The 21,089-nt window shown below is 44.9% G+C and overlaps 2 protein-coding genes across 7 annotated transcripts in view; one reads left to right on the forward strand and one right to left on the reverse strand.

The window, feature by feature from the left end:
- Positions 1-10,787: 10,787 nt before the first annotated feature.
- The window catches only part of LOC142761687 (monocarboxylate transporter 12-B-like), a 145,259-nt gene continuing 134,957 nt past the window's right edge, over positions 10,788-21,089 (forward strand). Inside the window, exons 1-2 of one of the 6 annotated variants that reach the window (XM_075884318.1) lie at positions 10,792-11,050; positions 11,408-11,571. In XM_075884318.1, coding sequence (XP_075740433.1) covers positions 11,000-11,050; positions 11,408-11,571 — 215 coding nt within the window. In that variant the 5' untranslated portion in view covers positions 10,792-10,999. Of the gene's footprint in view, positions 11,051-11,407; positions 11,572-21,089 lie in introns of all 6 variants that reach the window. The other 5 variants (XM_075884319.1, XM_075884320.1, XM_075884321.1 and 2 more) reach the window with 5 other exon arrangements.
- Positions 18,879-21,089, reverse strand: part of LOC142786723 (uncharacterized) — a 32,337-nt gene continuing 30,126 nt past the window's right edge. Inside the window, exon 4 of the mRNA XM_075884360.1 lies at positions 18,879-19,242. Within this exon, the coding sequence (XP_075740475.1) occupies positions 18,966-19,242 (277 nt within the window). The 3' untranslated portion in view covers positions 18,879-18,965. The remainder of the gene's footprint in view (positions 19,243-21,089) is intronic.

The raw sequence follows: 21,089 nt of genomic DNA on the forward strand, positions 1-21,089 counted from the left end.
GAATAATCTTAAATGCTCAAGAAGTGGGCGTAATCTTAGCAAATTTATCTACTTCAGTCCTCAAGCCTCTCGAACACTGAACACTGTAGGCGCGGTTTGCGCTGAGAATCGCGTACAGCGTTACAGGGTGATAAGGAAACTTGAGGAAGCAACGTGGCAATATAATGGTGCAAAAAGAGTTCCAGTTGTGAGAAAAAACATAGAAGACTGATGAGAAAGTATGCGGCTGACAATGTAGATGATGTTGTGAGAATCTTGTTGCAACTTTCTGGAGATCTTCAGTTAAACCCCGGCCCACATAAAAAGGTAAAAAATATGTTCACAGAACTGATAGCCGGACATAAGTGAATTGGTGAAGAGCTTTCTTCACTCAGTTCAAGAATGACTTCTTTTCAACAGCGTCTAGAAAACATTGAAACGTTCCCTTCGACTGTAAATGATGTCCTTCAACGCATTCACGAATTAGAAGTAACGATTGTAAACCTCAAAGATACAAACGACAAACTTGATCGCAGAAACGATGACCTTGAAAATCGGTCCCGCAGGAATAACTTGATTATATATGGCCTTAATGAACCAACGAATGGAATTTCCGAAACATTACTGGTTTCTGTGATGAATTTGCTGTCCTCAAAGATTGGAATTCAATGCGATGGCATCGGACGCTGCCACAGACTCCGCCCACGAGGAAGTGAAAAGAAGCGCCCTGTAATTTTTAAGTTGCTGGATTTCAGAACCAAGCTTGAAATTCTTAAGAATGCCAGAAAGCTGAAAGGAACCAACATATACACTAACGAAGATTTTTAATCACGCGTACGGCAAATCCGCAAAAACAATTGTGGGATCGTTCGGTTGATATCCGTAAACAGGCATCTAAATATAGATTACAATATTATTCCTGGATAGAAGACAGCGTTCGCTATACGTGTGACAGTTTTCGCAAAACAATTGTTCAGGCTCCTCGTGCCACCGCTTCTAGGGACGCAGAGTGACTCAGCAGTGAGCGGAAACTCACCCTTTTGAACATAAATGCTCGCAGTCTGCCAACCAAGGTTCAAGACTTCAACTGGCTAGTAGAGTGTAACCACCCATCAGTTATTTGTGTTACGGAGACATGGCTTAACAGCGCAATATCAGATTCTAAATTTTTGCCGCAAGCCAATTCCCTCATAATAAATGACAGACAATTTAGCAAAAGTGGTGGTGTTGTTGTCTTTATTAGGAAAGGCATTGAATTTGCGATACTTCCTGAACTTCTGAATACTGAGTCCATTTGGTATGGTAAAAAACTTTCTGGTTTTGCGACGGTAATTGGAGCTGTTTATCATCCACCCAGTTCTGAAGATGTATTTTTACACGTTACCGTATATATAGCCTGTAACCGAATTAATCGTTACAAAATGATCATCACAGGCGATTTCAGTGCTCCTTGTATTGATTGGGACTTGCTAACTTCAACAGGTCGTGAAAAAACAATATGCGACTCCCTGATTAACATGGCTATTTCTTTTGACTTAATGCAAGCGGTTGAACGCCCAACCAGAGATAACTCTCTTCTGGATATTGTGTTCATTAACGAGGAACTGTGCAACATGGCTTTGAGTGTGATGTAATAGATGGTTTATCTGATCACAAGGGTGTGTTATTGCAACTTAACGTGAGTCATGTACCTTGTAACCCGAGATTCAGCACCATTACTGATTTCGCGCATGCTAACTATCGTGTAATTGTAGAATTGTTGGAATGCTCTTTGGGTAGTTTCTTGGCAAGCAGTGAATCATGTAGTGCTGACGCATTGTAAAAGCAGTTTTATAATTTGGTGCGCACCTGTGTGATGCAGTTCGTTCCTCATAAATATGTAAAACATAACCCGAAGCCTCTTGGGTACACACGAGACATAATTCATCTTATACGACGCATTAGGCGCACACGCAAGCGAAACCGCCTCGATGCATCTCATCTTTCACTAAAGTCTGAGATAAAGACAAGAATGACAGAAGCGAAAAACTTTTATTACAACACGACGTAACAACATTCATGAAGGATAACCCATCAACATTTTGGAAAACAATTCTTCCCTCTTCTCATGACTCTACAGCACTCATTATCAAAGATCAAACTTGCAGTTATGCTGTCGTCTTTTCTTAAGGCTTCAATAGATACTTTCACTCTGTCTTCAGCCAAGATGATGGTTCTCGTCCTCCTTTTATACATAACTCGGAGCATGCGTTGCTGGGTCTCGAGGTAACTCATGCTGGGGTTCTTAACCTGTTGTTAAAAGTTGACACGACTAAAAGGGCGGGACCTGATGCCATACCCAACATGTTTTTGAAGAGATACTCAGAATGGAATGCCCATTATCTTACACTGATCTTCAATACATCTCTGGACACTTCAACTGCTCCCAAAGCTTGGAAAGTTGCCAGCGTCGTTCCAGTATTTAAATCTGATGACAAGCAGCTAATAGTAATTTATAGACCAATATCTCTTATTTCGACTTGCTGTAAGCTTGTTGAGCACATTATTCACAAGCATTTTGTACAGCATTTAACTTTTCACAATCTTCTCTCAGAAAGCCCGCACGGCTTTTGCTCAGGTTTCTCCACCATCACGCAACTCATCGAGTTTACACACAATATAGCTTCTGCACTCAATAGTCACGATGAACTAGACACCATCTTCATTGATTATGCGAAAGCTTTTGACAGGGTCTGCCACGAAAAGCTTCTATGTAAACTGCGAGCAATATTAAAAAGGTCTAAATCAATAGACTGGGTCACTGACTATGTACACTTAAGATCTCAGTTCGTTACTTTTAATCGCACGCATTCTTCATTGGTAACAGTCACATCTGAAGTGCCTCAGGGTTCAGTGCTCGGACCTCTGTTATTTGTCAATTTCATCAATGATGTAGTAAGTGTTATTATTAACACCAACGTCAAGTTGCGCCTATATGCAGATGACTGCGTCCTCTACCGCACTGTTACTGATGCTAGTGATCAACAAGAATTAAACAAGGTATTTTCAATGTTCTGCGAATTTAGTGATAGGTGGCAAATGAAAATAAATTTTATCAAAATAGTTGCCTTGACTTTCGGTAACAAAAAAAAAGCCGCTGAAACACTCTTACATTGCCAATGGTAGTTACTTGTCGCAAGTTAGTGATTTCAAATACTTGGGTGTCATTTTTTCACATGACCTAAAATGGCATGCTCATATCGACCATATCTCTGCAAAAGCGCTTCGAAAACTTGGTTACATAAAGCGAACTTTAAAAAATGCAACGTTGGAATGTAAGCTGACTGCCTGGAAATCACTAGTTCGTCTGATACTAGATTACGCTTTAACTGTATGGTCTCCTCACCTTACGTGCGTCATAATGCAGCTAGAATCAATCCAGAAAAAAGCTATCAAATTCATCTTTGGTCGCTATGATCGCAGCTTCTCACCTTCATCACATGCTCACATACTATTGTTGCAGACTTTGGAGCATAGGCGCCAATGCGAATGCGTAATTCTGCTGCACAAGATCGTCCATGCCCCATTCGGTATTCAGGCACCCTTTTTTTTGTACCCGCTAATACACATGCCACTAGAAAAACCCACAGACTGAACATTATTCTTTTCAAGACATATACTAACTGTTTTAAATTTTCGTTTTTTCTGTTCACTATTGAAACCTGGAACAACTTGGATGGTTCGCTTCGCGCATTGTCTCATGACGAGTTCGTTGAGAAACTACGAATACCCATCTTGTTTTAATCTGTTTGAATTTTCTTAGCATTGTCTTTTTTCTGTATTTCCATAAACATCTGTACTCGCACCTGATGAATGATTTTGTTGTACAGCTATGCAAGCACATCATATTGCTACGGGGTGCCACAAATGAACATTGTAGAAAAGAGGACCATGTATAGGGCGAGCTCGTGCAGACTGGGCTCCATATTGTATGCCTGCCTGTTTACCAAAAGTAAAGGTATTTTCCAGACGCCTTCTTCATGTAAAATTCTGGTGGAGAGTGCGGGTCTTCCCACAGTCAACACCACGACGATTCTGCGCAGCGGACGTTCCTTGGCTGCCTATGCGATGACTGATCACGACGAGAGCGGGGATTCTTTGGAGACTACTCCAACCGTGATTCGTCCAACTACGCAGCAACCAACAGCACCGCATCCAGCTGCTACTAACCGCACCGCCGTCCTGACTCAACCGCGTGACCCAGGCACCTTTTCGGGCAGTGACAGTACTAACGTGGAGGAATGGCTTCAGCAGTACGAAAGGGTGAGCGCTCTGTACAACTGGAATCCGACGCTCATGTTGGTCAATATTATTTTCTACCTTGATGGTAACGCTGAAGTTTGGTTTTCCAACCAAGAGGAAGATATCACGAGTTGGGACATCTGTAAGCAGGAACTTATTGATCTCTTCGGCAAGCCCATCGGGCGTTGTCGTGCTACTCAGAAAGAACTAGCGTGCTGACTCCAGCCCTGCACCGAGTCGTACGTTAAATACATACAACATGTGCTCGCCCTCTGCCGGAAGGTTGATGACAAGATGCCGGAATCTGAAAAGATCGCGCACATCCTCAAAGGAATCGCGGATGATGCCTTCAATCTCCTCGTATATCAAAACTTATCGACCGTAGAAGACGTTAATAATGAATGCCGACACTTCGAAGATGCGAAATGTCACCGTATCACTCCGCGCTTTTCGCGTCTTCCCAACACGGCTGCCACATCTACCTGCGAGGACGCCCGTTTGCCACCAGCCCCTGCTGCTTCCGACAATATCGTGCGCACCGTGCGCCACGATATCGATGCAGCATATCCTCTGTCTGACCAAGTGCTGGCCCCCGACGACTCTCGCGCCACGATTTCTTTGATCAAGAGTGTCGTATGCTAGGAACTGGCCAACGCCGGATATCAGACGCTATGCCCCGTTAACCGACCTGACTATTGACTGCCCAGTACACCTAATAAGTCCCGCGGACCGAACAACCGCCCACGTCACCAGAACCCGACAGAAGGGCAAACTTCCATGACAGGCCGATCAGCTTCAACGGTGGACGAGTCGGCCATATTTCACGTCATTGTCGCACTTCCTGAGGTTGGCAGCCATGGTCGCATTATGCCAACACCCGACGCCCGCCTGCTGCCTCTCGGATGCCAATCTACACGGCACCAGATGATGCTTTTGCCATTCAGGCCCGCCCAGCCAAGCCGCTCCCCGTCGCCCTTTGGACGCATGCCCCGCTCAACTAACAGACGTCGCTCCCCCTCACCCTTCTACCACCAGTCCTCGACAACCTGACGGGCGCAGCTCCTAGAGGTGAGCCTGCTTCGACGACCCGACCCGAAATTTCTCTACACACGATACCCGGACACAACAACTTGATTAAAGTAAATGTTGACGGTACTTCTGTGGCAGCACTCTTTGACACCGGCGCTCACATATCAGTCATGAACTACAGCCTTTTTGCTCGACTCAAGAAAGTGCTCACTCCTGCTCCGATCACTGTTGTCCGAGTAGCTGATGGTGCAACACCACCGGTCACCGGGATGTGTGCCGCCCGTGTCACTGTTGCTGGACGTCATACCACTGTTTTGTTTTACGTGCTGGACCACTGCTCACATGACATCATTTTGGGACTCGATTTTCTGTCGGAGCCTTCCGCCCTAATTGACTATTCTGCTGATGTTTTTCAGCTCGTCCTACCACACGCCGTTGACCCTTCTGATCCTGCGCCGCCAAAGCTATGCTCCGCTGACTTTTTTCGCCTATCTTTTCGAGCTGTGACGTATATCGACGTCTATTTTGATCCACCTGTGGCTGACGGTGATTATGTCATTTCACCTATTTCTACAGTCCTCCGTTCGCCCAATGTTGCGTTCCCCCACATCATCATCACAATGAAAAACAACGTGGCATGTCTCCCTATTGTGAACTTCGGACTTCACTCTGAAGTGCTGCCACGAGGGATATTCCTTGCAATCCTTGCCCGGGCCGGCGACTACCACATATCGGCCTTAACAGAGGATACACCGTCATCTGCCAGTATTCAGTCGGGCAGTACACTAGACTGCAAAACTGGAATGATTGCCTCTGATCTCCAGGCCGAGCATGTGTCTGCGCTTCGCGGCCTTCTTGCGTCGTATCAAGACGTCTTTAATCTCTGCGACCGACCCCTAGGTCAAACGACCGTCGTAAAGCATCGGATCAACACCGGTGATGAAAATCCAGTACACCTGCGACCCTATCGGGTTTCCTCCATTGAGCGCCACGTGATCCAGCAAGAAGTCGACAAGATGCTTCACCGAGACATCATTGAACCTTCTTCAAGTACTTGGGCTTCGCCCGTTTTGCTCGTGAGAAAGAAGGATAACAGCTGGCGTTTTTGTGTCGACTACAGAAATCTCAACAAAGTTACAAAAAGACGTGTGTCTTCTGCCGCAAATAGATGACGCTCTTGACTGCCTAAGTGGAGCAAATTATTTCTCTTCCGTCGACCTTCGTTCCGGGTACTGGCAGATATCAGTTGATGATCTAGACCGTGAAAAGACGGCATTTATAACTTCCGACGAGCTCTATCAGTTCAAAGTAAGGCCGTTCGGGTTATGCAATGCCCCGGCTACATTCGAACGCTCTTCTTCACGGTTTCAAGTGGTCAATCTGCTTATGCTACCTTGAAGACGTCATTGTTTTTTCGCCAACTTTCGAAACTCACCTCGAGCGTCTCTCAACAATTCGTTTGGTTTTCCGCAAAGCAGGGCTCCAACTAAACTCGTCTAAATGTCGCTTCGGCTACCGGCAGCTCACTGTTCTTGGACACCTTGTCGATTCTTCCTGTGTTCGTCCCAATCCTGAGAACGTCTGCGCTGTCATGGATTTCCCTGTGCCGACCTCTGCGAACGACGTTCGAAGCTATGTGGGCCTTTGTTCTTACTTTCGTAAATTTGTGCGGAATTTCGCTGACGTCACACGAACGCTCACGGAACTACTAAAAAATGTGACTATTGTGTGGGGACCTGAACAAGCCAGAGCATTCGTTGAACTGACGAGTAGACCTTCGACGCCACCGATTCTCTGGCCCTTTGATATATGCGCTCCAATGGAAGTGCGTACCGACGCTAGCGGCCACGGAATCGGAGCCGTTTTGGCACGACAGCATGGCTGCGAGCGCGTGATTGCATACGCTAGCCGTCTTTTATCGCCAGCAGAGCGAAACTACTCCATCACAGAACGCTAATGCCTCGCGCTCGTCTGGGCAGTGGCTAAATTTCCACCATATTTGTATGAACGCCCGCTCACGGTTGTCATTGATCACCACGCCTTATGCTGGTTGTCGTCCTTAAAAGATCCTAGTGGAGGTCTCAGCCGGTGAGCTCTATGACTACAGGAATATTCCTACACGGTCGTCTACAAATCAGGCCGCCACCATGAGGATGCTGATTGCTTGTCGCGTCATCCAGTAGACCCAGCAGACCTTTCAGAAAGCGATGAGTCTACTTGTGTTTTCGCGCTTTCCGCGTTTAGCAACATCAGATATCAGCAACGTCATGATCCTCACCTCAGAGATATAATCCTTCGGCTTAGTGGTCCCACAACTCCTCCGTCTCTCCGTATGTTCCTGCTCCAAGATGGCGTCTTATATCGCTACAGCATGCATCCTGACGGACCTGAGCTGCTGTTGGCCATACCACAACATATGCGTCAGACTGTCCTTGCACAGTTGCATGATATTCCGACAGCTGGTCACCTGGGAGTTTCAAGAACTTTTGACCGCGTTCGACGTTGCTTCTTTTGACCCGGTGTTTACCGATCCGTCTGCCGTTACGTCGACTCATGCCAATCCTGCCAACACCGAAAAAAACCAGCAACCCTTCCAGCGGGACGCCTTCAGCCCAATCAGATTCCATTCGAACCCATTTATAGGTTAGGTGTTGACTTACTAGGACCGTTCCCTTTATTGGCCAGCGGAAACAAGTGGATGGCAGTCGCCACGGATTACACCGCTCGGTATGCCATCACGCGGGCCGTTCCTACCAGTTGTGCGACCAACGTCGCTGACTTTCTTCTAGAAGACGTCATATTACACCATGGTGCTCCTCGGCAACTGCTTACCGATCGGGGTCGCTACTTTTATCACAAGTTATCCAAGACATAATACACTCTTGCGCTACAACGCACAAGTTCACAACGGCGTATCATCCTCATACCAACGGGCTCACGGAGCGGCTAAATAGAACCATCAAAAACATGCTCACCATGTGCGTTTCTTCCGACCATCGTTACTGGGACTCCGCCCTTCCATTTGTAACACTTGCTTATAATAAGTGTCGGCATGACAATACAGGTTTCGCCATTTTTCCTCTTGTACGGACGAGAACCTACGTTGCCGTTTGACACGCTCCTTCCTGCCGTTAGCCACACGTCAGAATATGCCCACGATGTGATCTCTAGGACTCTATAGGCATGTGAGATTGCTCACCGGCGTCTGAGCGATTCGCAGGAACGACAACGACAGGTCTACAACGCGTGCCATCGTGATGTCAACTTCAGTCAAGGTGACACAGTCATTCTCTGCACGCCGTCATGGTGAGTTGGCCTGTGTGAAAAGCTGACTTCACTGTGTTCGGGCCCGTACCGTATGGTGCGCCAAATCACCGACGTGACATATGAAATTTAACCTCTTAACGCCACCAGCGCGCGATCGTGTTCTGGCGTTGTTCACGTCACTCGGCTGAAGCGATATTACTCGGACCAACCAAACACCGAGACGGTGCCTTCGCCGCCGGAGGTGATGCTACGGGGTGCCACAAATGAACATTGTAGAAAAGAGGACAATGTTTAGGGCGAGCTAGTGCAGACTGGGCTCTATATTGTATGCCTGCCTGTTTAGCAAAAGTAAAGGTATTTTTCAGACGCCTTCTCCCCGTAACAATATCTTCACCTGTTTGTAGAATTTTAGAGTTTATTTTTTGTTGTTTGTACTAAATTATGTACCCACTTTTGCTGTGTCTCGAAATCGAGACAGCAGTATGTGTAAATAAAGAAGAGTTCTATACGAGACGTCAGAGAGCCTTTGATTTACAGGAAGAGAGATAGCACTGATTGACAGAAAGCCGGCTCTCGCTAGCTATCAAAAGGGTAAATGAAGAATAAGCAAGAGCGTACTTTACAATAATTCAAGGAATTGTCAATACAACTTTGTTTTCAGGGGCGAAGCTCCTTAGGGCGTGGGCTGTGCGTCCCCTGTAGCCTGTATGTAGCCACCTCTAGTTTAGTTCTTGCAGTGTTCACTAGATGGCGGTACCGTCCCCTGTATGTAGCCACCTCTAGTTTAGTTCTTGCAGTGTTCACTAGATGGCGGTACCGTCTCCTGTATGTAGCTCCCTCTCGTTTAGTTATTGTAGTGTTGACTAGATGGTGGTACTTGTAGCTGATGATGAAAAGATGCAAGATGTTTATAAACTAGAAAGCGGTACTTGTAGTTGATGAAAGACGCGAGATCTTATAAAATAGGAATGATGTCACATATGGCGCGTGTCATTGGTTGAAGGCAATCGTTCGATTTAGTGCGGCGACGTACGCTAGGGGGAGCGATGTAATAAAATCGAGTGGGCAAAATGTACAGAGGATTCATGGTTTACCAGGTTTACCTCCGGAGCTTCGCCCACTCATCATCATTCACTTCGTGGATATGGCGGAATTTTTTCTTAGTAAAGGGAACGTCCACAAGCACATCGCGAATGCAAATGTGTTGAGAGCCTCATATCCTCAGTTCCACTGCTGCCTAGTTCAAGTTGCAGCAGGAGTATCACGGCACTCGTTGTGCACTGGCTGAGTAACTCCATGAAAATGTGTGACCAAGGTCTCGGTTTCTAATCATTGTTTCTGAAAAAGTGCAATTTTTTGCAACGTGTCTAAATGAATTTTATGCCCTAACAGTTGGAGCCAGTGCACTAATGTCACGAAGAAACAAGGCAAATTATGTGTACATGAGCATTTAGGAACAAACAGAGCAGAATCTTTTACCCACAAAAAGTGCACCAAAGAATAGACAAGCGGGTATTACTTGGCCTGCTGCTTAACGACGACCAGAGGAAACGCGTGTGAGGCGGCTGCATTTCCGATGGAGGCGGAAATGTTGTAGGCCCGTGCGCTCAGATTTGGGTGCACGTTAAAGAACGCCAGGTGGTCGAAATTTCCGAAGCCCTCCACTACGGCATCTCTCATAATCATAGCGTGGTTTTGGGACGTTAAACCCCACAAATCAATCAAAACGCGTGTGCGTATTGGGGTGTGTGGGTTATGACGAGGAAAATAGTCAACAGTCATGTGCATAAGGCAGTGGCCTTATTAAAGCTACTTATCTTTTTTTGGTAGCCCGCAAGATAATTGAGCGTTGATTTCACTATGTGACTACCAATTGCATCTCCAGGTCTTAGGCCGATGATAGCAGCCCTTGAAAGGAACTACAAAAGGCACACACATGAAAAACACAAGGAGAGCCGACAACGAAGTGCCCGGGCTGATAAGAATAACAAGAAGTATTTTTGTTTCGTGAATCCTACTGCAGCACGTCTCGTGGCCGATCTTTCATGGTGGGTTGTGACATTGCACCGGGAAGCATCATCATTGTCATCATCATCAGTAGAAATCCTACGCTTCATAAAGAATAAAGAAGGGTGAACTGGCCATGGGGCCAGCTGACCTGCACGATAACAGATAAACAACAATGCATTCACCGTTCGCGTGAAGAGGGAATCTGCCGCAATCGCAGCAACCCATTCTTTGCCGACAGCGCACTCTATCTTGGCCGTCTGATACTGGAATTTTCGGTGCAAAAACATTGTTTTTTTCTTCTCGGGGATAATACAGCCGCAAATCGTAGAAGCAAAACTGTAACATCGTATGGGCGTGTCATCAAACGTTCTACGAAAGGTATTCGAAGTCTTCGTACACAGGCACGGCCGGTAAGTTCCCAGTGCAATTTGGAATGGTAAAACGTTTCCACCTACACTCCCAAGGACTAGCGGCTGTCAGGTGGGTAAGTAAGATTCTCAGACATTATCGTGTAATCAATTTTACCGCGGCTTCACTTAACTAAATTCAGCGAAAGAAAATAGCATAGAACGATACGTGCGGTGACTTTCGAGATAAGAATCCATAAGTCCGCAAGACCGGATCTCACGCTTGCAACGTCCACGCTTCAAGCAACAAAAACTGTGCCATATAATGTACCGGCGTGCATTTTTGTTATCAAAGTAACATCGCAATACCGCGAGAAGCTTGCTATTGATCTTCGCACTTCACGTAAGCTGCTTCTGACGCCATTCTAGCATGTGCCCTACGCGTGCCTTCTATTTTGAGCTTATTGTTTCTACAGCCAGTTGAATTCGCACAGGGCATGCGTGATGCGAATCGTCAGCCTCGTACGGGCGTGTCATCCACCTACGGAAGGTATACGAGGTCTCTGTACAAAGGCACGGCCAGTGAGTTCCCATCGAAATGTAGAATGGCAAGAATGTGTTTCCAATTACACTCCCAAGTACTGGCAGCTGGCAGTTGGTAAGTAACATGCTCAAACATTATCCAGTGATCGAAGGTACCATAACTTCGCTGAACAAAATTCATTGAAAAAAGATAGAGTGGAATGAGAGATGCAGTGACTGCCGAGGTGAGACTCTATAAGTGCACCAGATCAGATTCTACGCTTGCAACGTTCACGGGTCAAACAAAGACTGCGCAGTATAACATACCAGCGTGCACTCTTGGTGTCAAAGTAACGTCGCAATTGTAGGCCCAGATTTCCGAAGCCCTATACAACGACGTCTCTTATATAGATATAGTGGTTTTGGAACGTTGAACCCCACATATCATTTATTCATTCAGTCAATCAATCAATCAAAGTAACGTCGCCATACCGCGAGAAGCCCGCTATTGATTAGCGCACTTCACGTAAGCTGCTTCTAACGCGAATTTGCATGTGCCTAATGCGTGCCTTCTATTTTCAGCATTACGTTTCTACAGCCAGTTGAATTCGCACAGGGCATGCGTGGTGTGAATCGTCAGCCAAAACCTTCCATAATTCAGGCACGTTAAATAATGATGGTCGTACATTGAACACTGCGGTTCAATGAGTATTTGCTCTTCGTTTACAACACAATTCAATATTTGCAAAAAGAAACTTCAAATGTTACAAATAATATTCCACAATTTACCGTAGGAGATGAAGGGGATGTGTTGGCTTGCATATGTTTTCAATGGCGGGGCCGTGGGCAGCGACTACAGCGAACAAACACGCAAGAGGACTCACTCGGCGACATGCTGTCTGGGAGTTCCTCTGAGCTCCCTGTGCTTTGTTTGGTTGAGGGAGACTGCTGCGGGATTTGTCCTTTCGTGTCGTGCCGTTGCGTTCATTTAACACAATGAAATGGCGGTGTATTGCTCTATTCCAATTTTGTTAGCAAGAGAAAAGATTGAAGTAATAGGCATATTTCTGTTTAGGCCGCCGAACTAGTGCTTTCGCATTCACTGCTCCAATGCAGAGAGCGTGCAGCTCTCAGCACGTGCCCTCAGGTCAGAAGGGCAAGAGTGGGGGCTAGTTGGTTGAACATTGTTGAGACTCACACCGCGCTGGAATTAAACACACAAATAAAAGACACACTGAAGCACAGGTAGGACACACACGAGCGCGAACTAACAACTGTTTTCAGTTGTTAGTTCGCGCTCGTGTGTGTCCTACCTGTGCTTCAGTGTGTCTTTTATTTGTGTGTTTAATTCCAGCGCGGTGTGAGTCTCAACAGCCCTCAGGTCAATCGTAGTCTCTAACTCTATTCAGAAATGTGTGCAAGGAGGATATTATACGCCTATATACAATTGCGAACGTGATGAAACCTAGTGACAAAGCAGAAAAACGAGAAAGATAGGTATGACATGCAAATAAATGAGGTAAAAATATCACTTATGTAATGGAGGCCATGTTGCATGACCACAAACATTTCGAGCTGTCTTATTCTTTGAATTAAATATAGTTGATTATTTCGTTTTCATGCGCTAAGCAGTTGTGAAATTTTATATCTGAAAGTCAATGGCACAAGGCCAATGAGATTTTTCTCATTGGTGCGTCAAACAGCATAATCCTGTTGCAAGGCTCTTAGGGCCCCGTATCTGCGTGCTTCACTGAATGCATGGATTGATGGATGGATTGATATGGCCTTACCCTTTAAATCAGGCGGTGGATAACGCCACCAAGCCGTCATACTTAGTGAACCAAAAACTAGATTTTTTTCCCTTTAATTAGTTAGGTTGAGGACCCGTACTTTGTAGTGAAGTGTTTAATTTTCGCTCGTGCCTTGACTTTATTCAAATATCATATAACCCCCTTCTTTGTTATTTCGACCCGCTTAAACTCAATTTTGCCCCCCCCCCCCCCATGTCCCTAAACCCCAGTGCTTTGAAAAACTCTGCGCCATCAACCTAAACTATAGGGTGAAGCCTTTTACAGAAGATTATCAATGGTTCGGCAGTTTCCTCTTCCTCTCCACACGCACTGCATTCCGTGTCTATCCCTTCGTATTTGGCCCAAAATGTCTTGGTTCGCAATACTGCACTCCTGGCCTCAAACAGTAGAGAACTACCACGAGTATTATGATATATCCTTTCCTTGACAATTTCCTGCTTAAAAGTTCAATAAGCTATCGAACTCGTACGGGAGATAAGGCGCCATCTGGCGTCAGTAAAAAGAAACAAAAGTTCGTTAAAAAGCAGAGCTACCGGTAGGCGACAGCACCATGAGGTTGCACTCTGCGTAAAATACCCCTGAACAATTTTTGTTATTTTTTTCCTTTTCAGAATTAGCGTCTAATTGCTAGCGCACAGTAAAAAACACTGCGGTATTTAAAATTATAGATATGTATGTTTTTTTTCTAAATAAAAGGCACAATACCTAATACTCACGTATTGATGGAGCGCCTCAAACGTGGGCATTATTTGCTTTTTATTAAGATATTTTACATGTATGAACGCAGCCACAAAATCAAGAATGGTGGGCATTGAGCGAGGGGTTAAACTTTTTCTGAGTGGCTGAATCCATTGACAAAAGTACAAACAAAAACTCAGACAGACAGAGATAGACACAAAAAAATTGCGCTGAAGTATCCTAAAGTAGACCACCGTCTTTAAAACAAACTGGGATATGTTTCTTGCCCCACAACCGGTGGCAGCCACCTTGTTGGGTTGGTTACAGCTATGACGTCACAAGATTGGTCGCACCAAGTTTGTTTATTGAAAACTTGGGGGCTATTCCAATGCTGGTTTTCTGGAGTAGCCTCAAACTCCTGGAAAACGTCATTGGTGAAGTAATCATTGATACTCCTCAGTATGCTACATTTTCTTGGGAAACACAGGCCCCTGAATTACTCAATAAGACTTGTAACATGATTCATCGACATGACAAAATTTTTGGTCACCGGCATCGACATCGTTTGTTTTCGTTCAAAAACACCAATAAACGCACTGGCTCTCCGTCACGCTCATATACAGGGTATTTCAAGAAATGTGTCAATTCTTTCTTAACGAATTCTTTCTGCGTGCAACCGGTGGTGTTCACTGGGCTGCAGGTGAATGCATCTTCAGATGTGTACAAACCCTGAAACGTCATTGTTTATAGAAATAAAAACAGTTAACTTTATAACCAGTCAATACAACCGGACAAACAAATGGGCAAATTCAAACCCTTCCTGCGAATGGTCCATAGCTACTTTGAGATGTTCGTAAGACGGCGTGTAGTAATTACCGCGCAGCGATGAAATCTCGCCCATTTGGTAGGGGAAACCAAAACAGACGCACCAACCAGCGCAGCTACCATTCGCTTCAAAAACGCCCTCAAGGAAGGTACTGCTTCCCTTGGTGACATCAACAATCAACCTAGACACTTTGATTTTATCACACTTATTGATTGATTTGTGGGGTTTAACGTCCCAAAACCACCATATGATTATGAGAGACGCCGTAGTGGAGGGCTCCGGAAATTTCGACCACCTGGGGATCTTTAACGTGCACCCTTTATCACACTTATCGACGCTCGCTTTTCCTCCTCCCCCAATGCGGGGGAAACAGGGCGTTTTCGGTATAAATGATAGATGTACCGTCTCGCGCATCGGTTTTTGTTTCGCCAGCTAAATTAGCCAGATATCATAGCTACCCGTTGATTACAAGTGACTTTCAAGAAAGAGAGAGAGGAAATAAAATGAGGAAAAAGTAGGGAGGGTAACTGCAAAGTGGTGCATCCGGCTTGCTACCCTTTCACTAACAGAAAAGGGAAGAAAGATGAGAAAGAAAGCGAAGAGCGAAATAGACGCCCGAAAAAGAAAAAGTATGTGGGGATGCATAGCCTATTCAGTAGGCCACTATCGCGCAAAACGTTCAATAGGGCCTTGAGTGATTTTCTGTGCGAAGACAGATCATGTCGGTTTTCAAGCTCTAACCGTTCTGACAATACTCTGTCATCAAGGCGAGCTAACGCAGCAGCTAGCAGCCGTCTTTGCACGCTGTAGCACGGCCAGTCACAGAGAACGTGCTCTATCGTTTCACCACTGCCACAATGATCGCAAGCATCTGCATGCCTTAAAAACTTCGAATGTGGCTATGGACTATTCCCAGGAAGAACTTGAATTCACCCATTAGACTTGACCGGATCTTTCAACGTCTAAAAAGGTAAATGTTTCTATTTACATATTTACTACAGTAAATGTTGCTTGACACATGTAAAGATGCCTTCTGCAACAGTAAAAAAAAAACACCCTAAATAGCTCGCACATGCCTTCTTTCTGTAAGTTTCAAATATTATTGGGCAGCTTTCTTGAAACAACATGTATAGCGACCTGCAGTGGCCCGTACCTCCCAATCCTCTCTTTTATTTACTTATTATTACAATTTGTTCTGAAGGCACATGGCTATGCATATACTAGTGCCACCGCGCGCGGACCTAACTGTCGAAACAGTGCTTGCGTAAGTGCTTGAGTGTTGCAGAGAAAGGAAATTAGTCGTTTTGTGAAAGCGAAGCATTTCTAAGCAAACTTTGGCGACTTTGAGCGTATCTATCTATCTATCTATCTATCTATCTATCTATCTATCTATCTATCTATCTATCTATCTATCTATCTATCTATCTATCTATCTATCTATCTATCTAATACTTTCCGACGACTTTTAGCTCTCCTGGTGATCTCAATAATGGTACCAATACCTAAATTTATATGGCATAAAATGACTGTATGGCGAGCACAATCGACTAGTCATAACTTGAAAATCATGACTTGTATGTCATGAATGTCATGATTTACTTTTCATAGTATTGCTGCTTCAAGGTGATATCGTTCACATGACTTTCCCCAAAACTGGTATGATATGATATACTAGTTTATGACATGCTAGCTACGACACACAGTGTATGACTGCATGGCGAACAAAGTGACAGACCCGAACGTGGAAACCAAACATGCTTGCCATATATTTCATGTTATGACTACTGAAGACTACGCGCCACGCTCATGGTGCGCTCGCGGTCACTTCTCTAGCTTCGCATCTACAAAATTTAGTATTACGGTACATGAATGGATGACCAAGTTATGTGACTGGTGCAAACACGATAAACATGAGACTTTTGTCATGTAACATGACTACATGCTACGCTAATGATGCACTGGCGGTCGTTTCACTAGCTTCACTTATACCAAATTTGGTAAAACGGGACGTGAATGAACGACGAAGTTAAATGAAACGCCAAACATGATAATGATGACAAGCGTGTCATGTGAACTATGACTACATGCTACGCTCATAGTGCCTACGCAGATGTTTCACTAGCTCCACATATGCCAAATTTGGCATCACATGACGTGAATAGACAACGAAGGTAAATAACACGTCTAAACTTGATAACCATGATATGCGTGCCATGTGAAACATGATTACATGCTACGCTCATGGTATGCTGGCAGCTGTTTCGCTAGCTCCACATATACCAAATTTGGTATCAGGTGGCTTTAAAAGTCGGTGAAAGTAAATGTAACGTCCGAGCATGATAATTATATTATGCATGTCATGTAAAAGATACTTCTACATGCTATGCTCATAGTGAGCTCGCGGTCGTTTCACTAGCTTCAAATATAGGAAATATTTTACTACGTCACATGAATGGACAACAAAGGTAAATGACACGGCCAAAGTTGATAATGTTGATATGAGGTTTATGTAAAATATGTTTACATGTAAAATATGCTCGCGGCCTTTTCGCCAGCTCTACATACCACGTCACGTGATACAGTGATACAAAATTTGGTATCACGCAACACCAATAGACGACAAAGGTGAACGACACGTTCAAACTTGATGATAATGAAATGAAGTCATGTATGGCATAATTTACGTCCGCTTTGTAAAGTCGTGCTTACTTTAAAGTGATATATCAACCTTCCTCATGCGTGTTTCGATTCCCACTGTACCTTTGATCTGCCTATTTTTTTTTTCTGAAAGGTCATGCTTAATTTCGGCAATTTTTTTCGCTGTTGTTGTGCGGAAACGACAAATCAGCGTAATGCCAACACCAAAAAGACGGCTGTTTTTTGCCGGCGGTTATCATGGCTATGTTTTTTAATCGCACGTGCCCTGATCGAGGCGGCCGCTACTGCTCATCTGTGCTTCAGTCGTACTCGTCTCCAGTGCCCACACGCTTTCATATTGAGTAGAACATAATTCCCGGGAGAATATTGGCGCTTTGAGCTTGAGATGGACCCGTCAATAGTAATTTAGACCGCAATAATTTATAACGCATACTGAAATCTGCTGCCTATTTTGTATACTCTGCTCAGTTTGCGATTCGTCTGTACGAAAGGTGATGAAAAAAATAGCCCAAGTGATAATATAGCTGTCACAATGTAGCCATTGTTCCATCTTCTTGAATACCCTTAACTATAATTCGGGGATGTGTCAATTGTTTTCAGGGTGGGTAGGAGGGGGGGGCGATGGGCTTTTTGACTTTCAGGGGTGACATCCCCTTGAAATAGTCAGTTTTTTTTCTTTTGCCACGACGAAAAAACCTCGGGGAGCATGAGGAGAAGGGGTCAGCCTCTAGCTACGCCAATAGGACTGAAAGAGTGGCTAAGGCACGTTATAAAACATGGGGGGATTATGTCGAATATGATGACTGATGCGAAACCTTGTACATGTCCATGGTATGCAAAAAGTTGTTTAGGCGCAGTCGGTTTAACATGTGGTCATATTTATAGTTTCTTTACAACCGACATAAAATGTGTTGTTCCCACTTAGTGCACGAAATTTTTTCGAATTCACTGTGCACCTACTACGTGGCCTCAAGGGAATCAGAGCAATAGCGTGTGTGCCTTTTGTTGTGGGGTACCAGCTTTCAACTAGGGAGCCAGTATGATAGTCACATATTCTGACACCCGTTGACAAGCGACGCTTGTAGCACACACTAATACTGCAATATTTTTGTTGCATTGTGAAGCATGTATACAGGACGCGTGTGTTTGTGAAGCATGAAGGCTACTTTCGCTGCATTTCCAAGCAGAGGAAGTTCTTTTCACTGTTTTCAAAAGCAGAGGCGTGGCTGTGTGGTGGTACATCCATTCGCCACGCAAACGACCCGGGTTTGATCTCCACTTGAACCCAAGCAACCCTGGTTTGCTATCCAATCTTCAAAATTTGTTATCATTTATTTACTTTCTTTGCATTGTTTTCAGTTTTTCGGTCATGCATAGGATGATGATTTTTACTCACAAACAACGACACCGACCCCAACGCCGGAATTTTCGCGAAAAGAGCTCTTTAACGCTATTGCGGTAACAATCTGCTGACCATTTTCAAATTTTATTTTGCTCCTACAGCACATCACCGAAGTGGCTTTTCTTGGAGGTCCTTCAGTATTTTTAAGTGAGAATCTATGGGAAGGGTCGCTTGAGCCTGTTTCGGCGCCGTCTGAGGCTAAATTGGCTCACTTCAACTCCTGAGCGTTGTCTCCACTCCATGACTGCCTCGCCGATTGTCCCCACCGCTGCCATACTCATTCCCATTATCCAGACGGCGAAGAGACCGGAAATGTCTTCAGCACGTATGGCCTCAACTGTGTTGTGCCGATTCCCAGCCTGTCGCCATGTCTGGAGCAGTGCTTGTTCCAGGTGTCGATCTAGCAGCCCAGACTCGCAGATCCAGCGCGTCCTGTGGTTATAGCAAGAATAACGCAGATAACACAACCTAAAAATTAGCATTATTCGGGAGCGTCCGCACTTTCTGGGAGAGCTCCGCGTCTGAAATGCTAAAAAAATCTTGAAAGCGTTACTATACGCGCTGACTTTTTGCGGACGATGCTTACGGCTACAAGTTGAGGTCACATGATGAATTTTATATTTCACAGGCTTACTTCTAGAATAAGAAAAAGGAAGTATACAATAAAAGCACCAACACTGCAGATGTCACTTATTCAGCATTTCTAAATGAAATTCACACAATATACGTTGCTTAAATCTTGTGTACTTTACGTAAGAATGCTACGAAAGTTTTATGGGGCCCGCTGCAGTATCAAAGCAGATCATTATTCATTATCTGATGGTTTTAAAGCAAAGCTTCTTAGGTGTCACTTATTGGTTTGTGAGCGCCAAAAACAAACTGCATGAAAGTCGAGTAGGCTGCACGAGCTCTAGTCCGCAGCTGGGTGCGACGTGTTCAGTGGCATACACCGTTCCCCTTTCTGTGTGTCACTCGTCCGTTTGCCCTCGATTATCACTGTAGCCTTCGCCGCGATTAGAACAGAGCTATTAGAAAAGAATGGCCAAGTAACATACGTAGACCACAATACGTGGTAATTAACAGCGTAAGTACAGTCGAGCACAATAGTTTGCGGACCACGCGAGCGCGTGCAAAACCAGAGTTACTGCATATGCTACCTTTAGGTAGCAGAGTTGTGCGAAAATGCGCCATCTTGGGTTCAAATGTCTGGCCGGAAAGCTACTCACCAACTGCGTTGGAGCAGCGCTCGCGCTTATACGTTGCTTTATATTTTTGCTGTCTTTTCTTTCTACTTTTTATGAAAGTACGAGACAAGCACAGTTGCTCTGGTCGCGCCAGGAAACCATCATTTTATGTTTACGTTTTTGGTAAGTAATAATGAAAAAACGTGCGTCACGTCATTGGACCAGTGGTACATAGTACATTTATAGTGAGCCGCACATTAGCTTTGGCTTCTTTTGCACTGTTTTTTCTCATTTATTTTTCACTCTTGATCACCATCGTGCCAGGAATGAAATATTTTCATCGCGTTGGGCTCATTCATTAACTCTGTGAGTTAACCAGCCAAAGCTTCGTAGTCATCAAGTGAATCGAGATGGATAGTGATAGGGAGTGGCTGTGCGATGCCCGCGTTAAGCGTGCATCTCGTATTACGCTCGTATTACAATCGCGGCTCACGACAACTGATGAGAATCGTCGTTCAACAGCCCTGTCGTGTTCAACATTATTTTTTATTAGGGTTTCTAAGCTGCATTCAATTCACGCACTAGCAGCAACACCTTGCCGATTCAAATAGTTCTAGTTTAAATTCTTCCTTTATCTTTCGCGTTTTAAGCGCCAGACTAATTTGGACGTATGCAGCTGACACATGCTACCTAAAAGAAAAAGCTAGAAATAAAAGACAAGCGCATGGGCGTTAGCAGAGAAGTGGAAAAGAGGCCCTTGCCCCCGTCAAGCCACATCAGCACTTGCCCTCATCCAAGCTAGACTAGTGCTCTTTCTCTCCCTAAGCCGCAATGCAACAATGGTTTGTACTTCCAAAAGAAAATCCTGCTGACGACAACATGGCCAAGGGTTTCTTCCTTCCGACTGAACACTAATCCTTCTATAGCAACACTCGCGGCACCCGCCTCTAATCGTATAGGTTCTACGTACAACTCAGCACAGAATGCATTTACCACCACGTTTCTCGTGACCAAGAGGCAGCACGGCTACATTACCGAAAAAGCGGGGCGAGAATGACAACAGCCGTTGTCAACCCCACTTGATCTGCCCGGAAT

The sequence above is a fragment of the Rhipicephalus microplus genome, unplaced genomic scaffold (assembly GCF_043290135.1).
Source record: "Rhipicephalus microplus isolate Deutch F79 unplaced genomic scaffold, USDA_Rmic scaffold_28, whole genome shotgun sequence".
NCBI classification, from domain to species: Eukaryota; Metazoa; Arthropoda; class Arachnida; order Ixodida; family Ixodidae; genus Rhipicephalus; species Rhipicephalus microplus.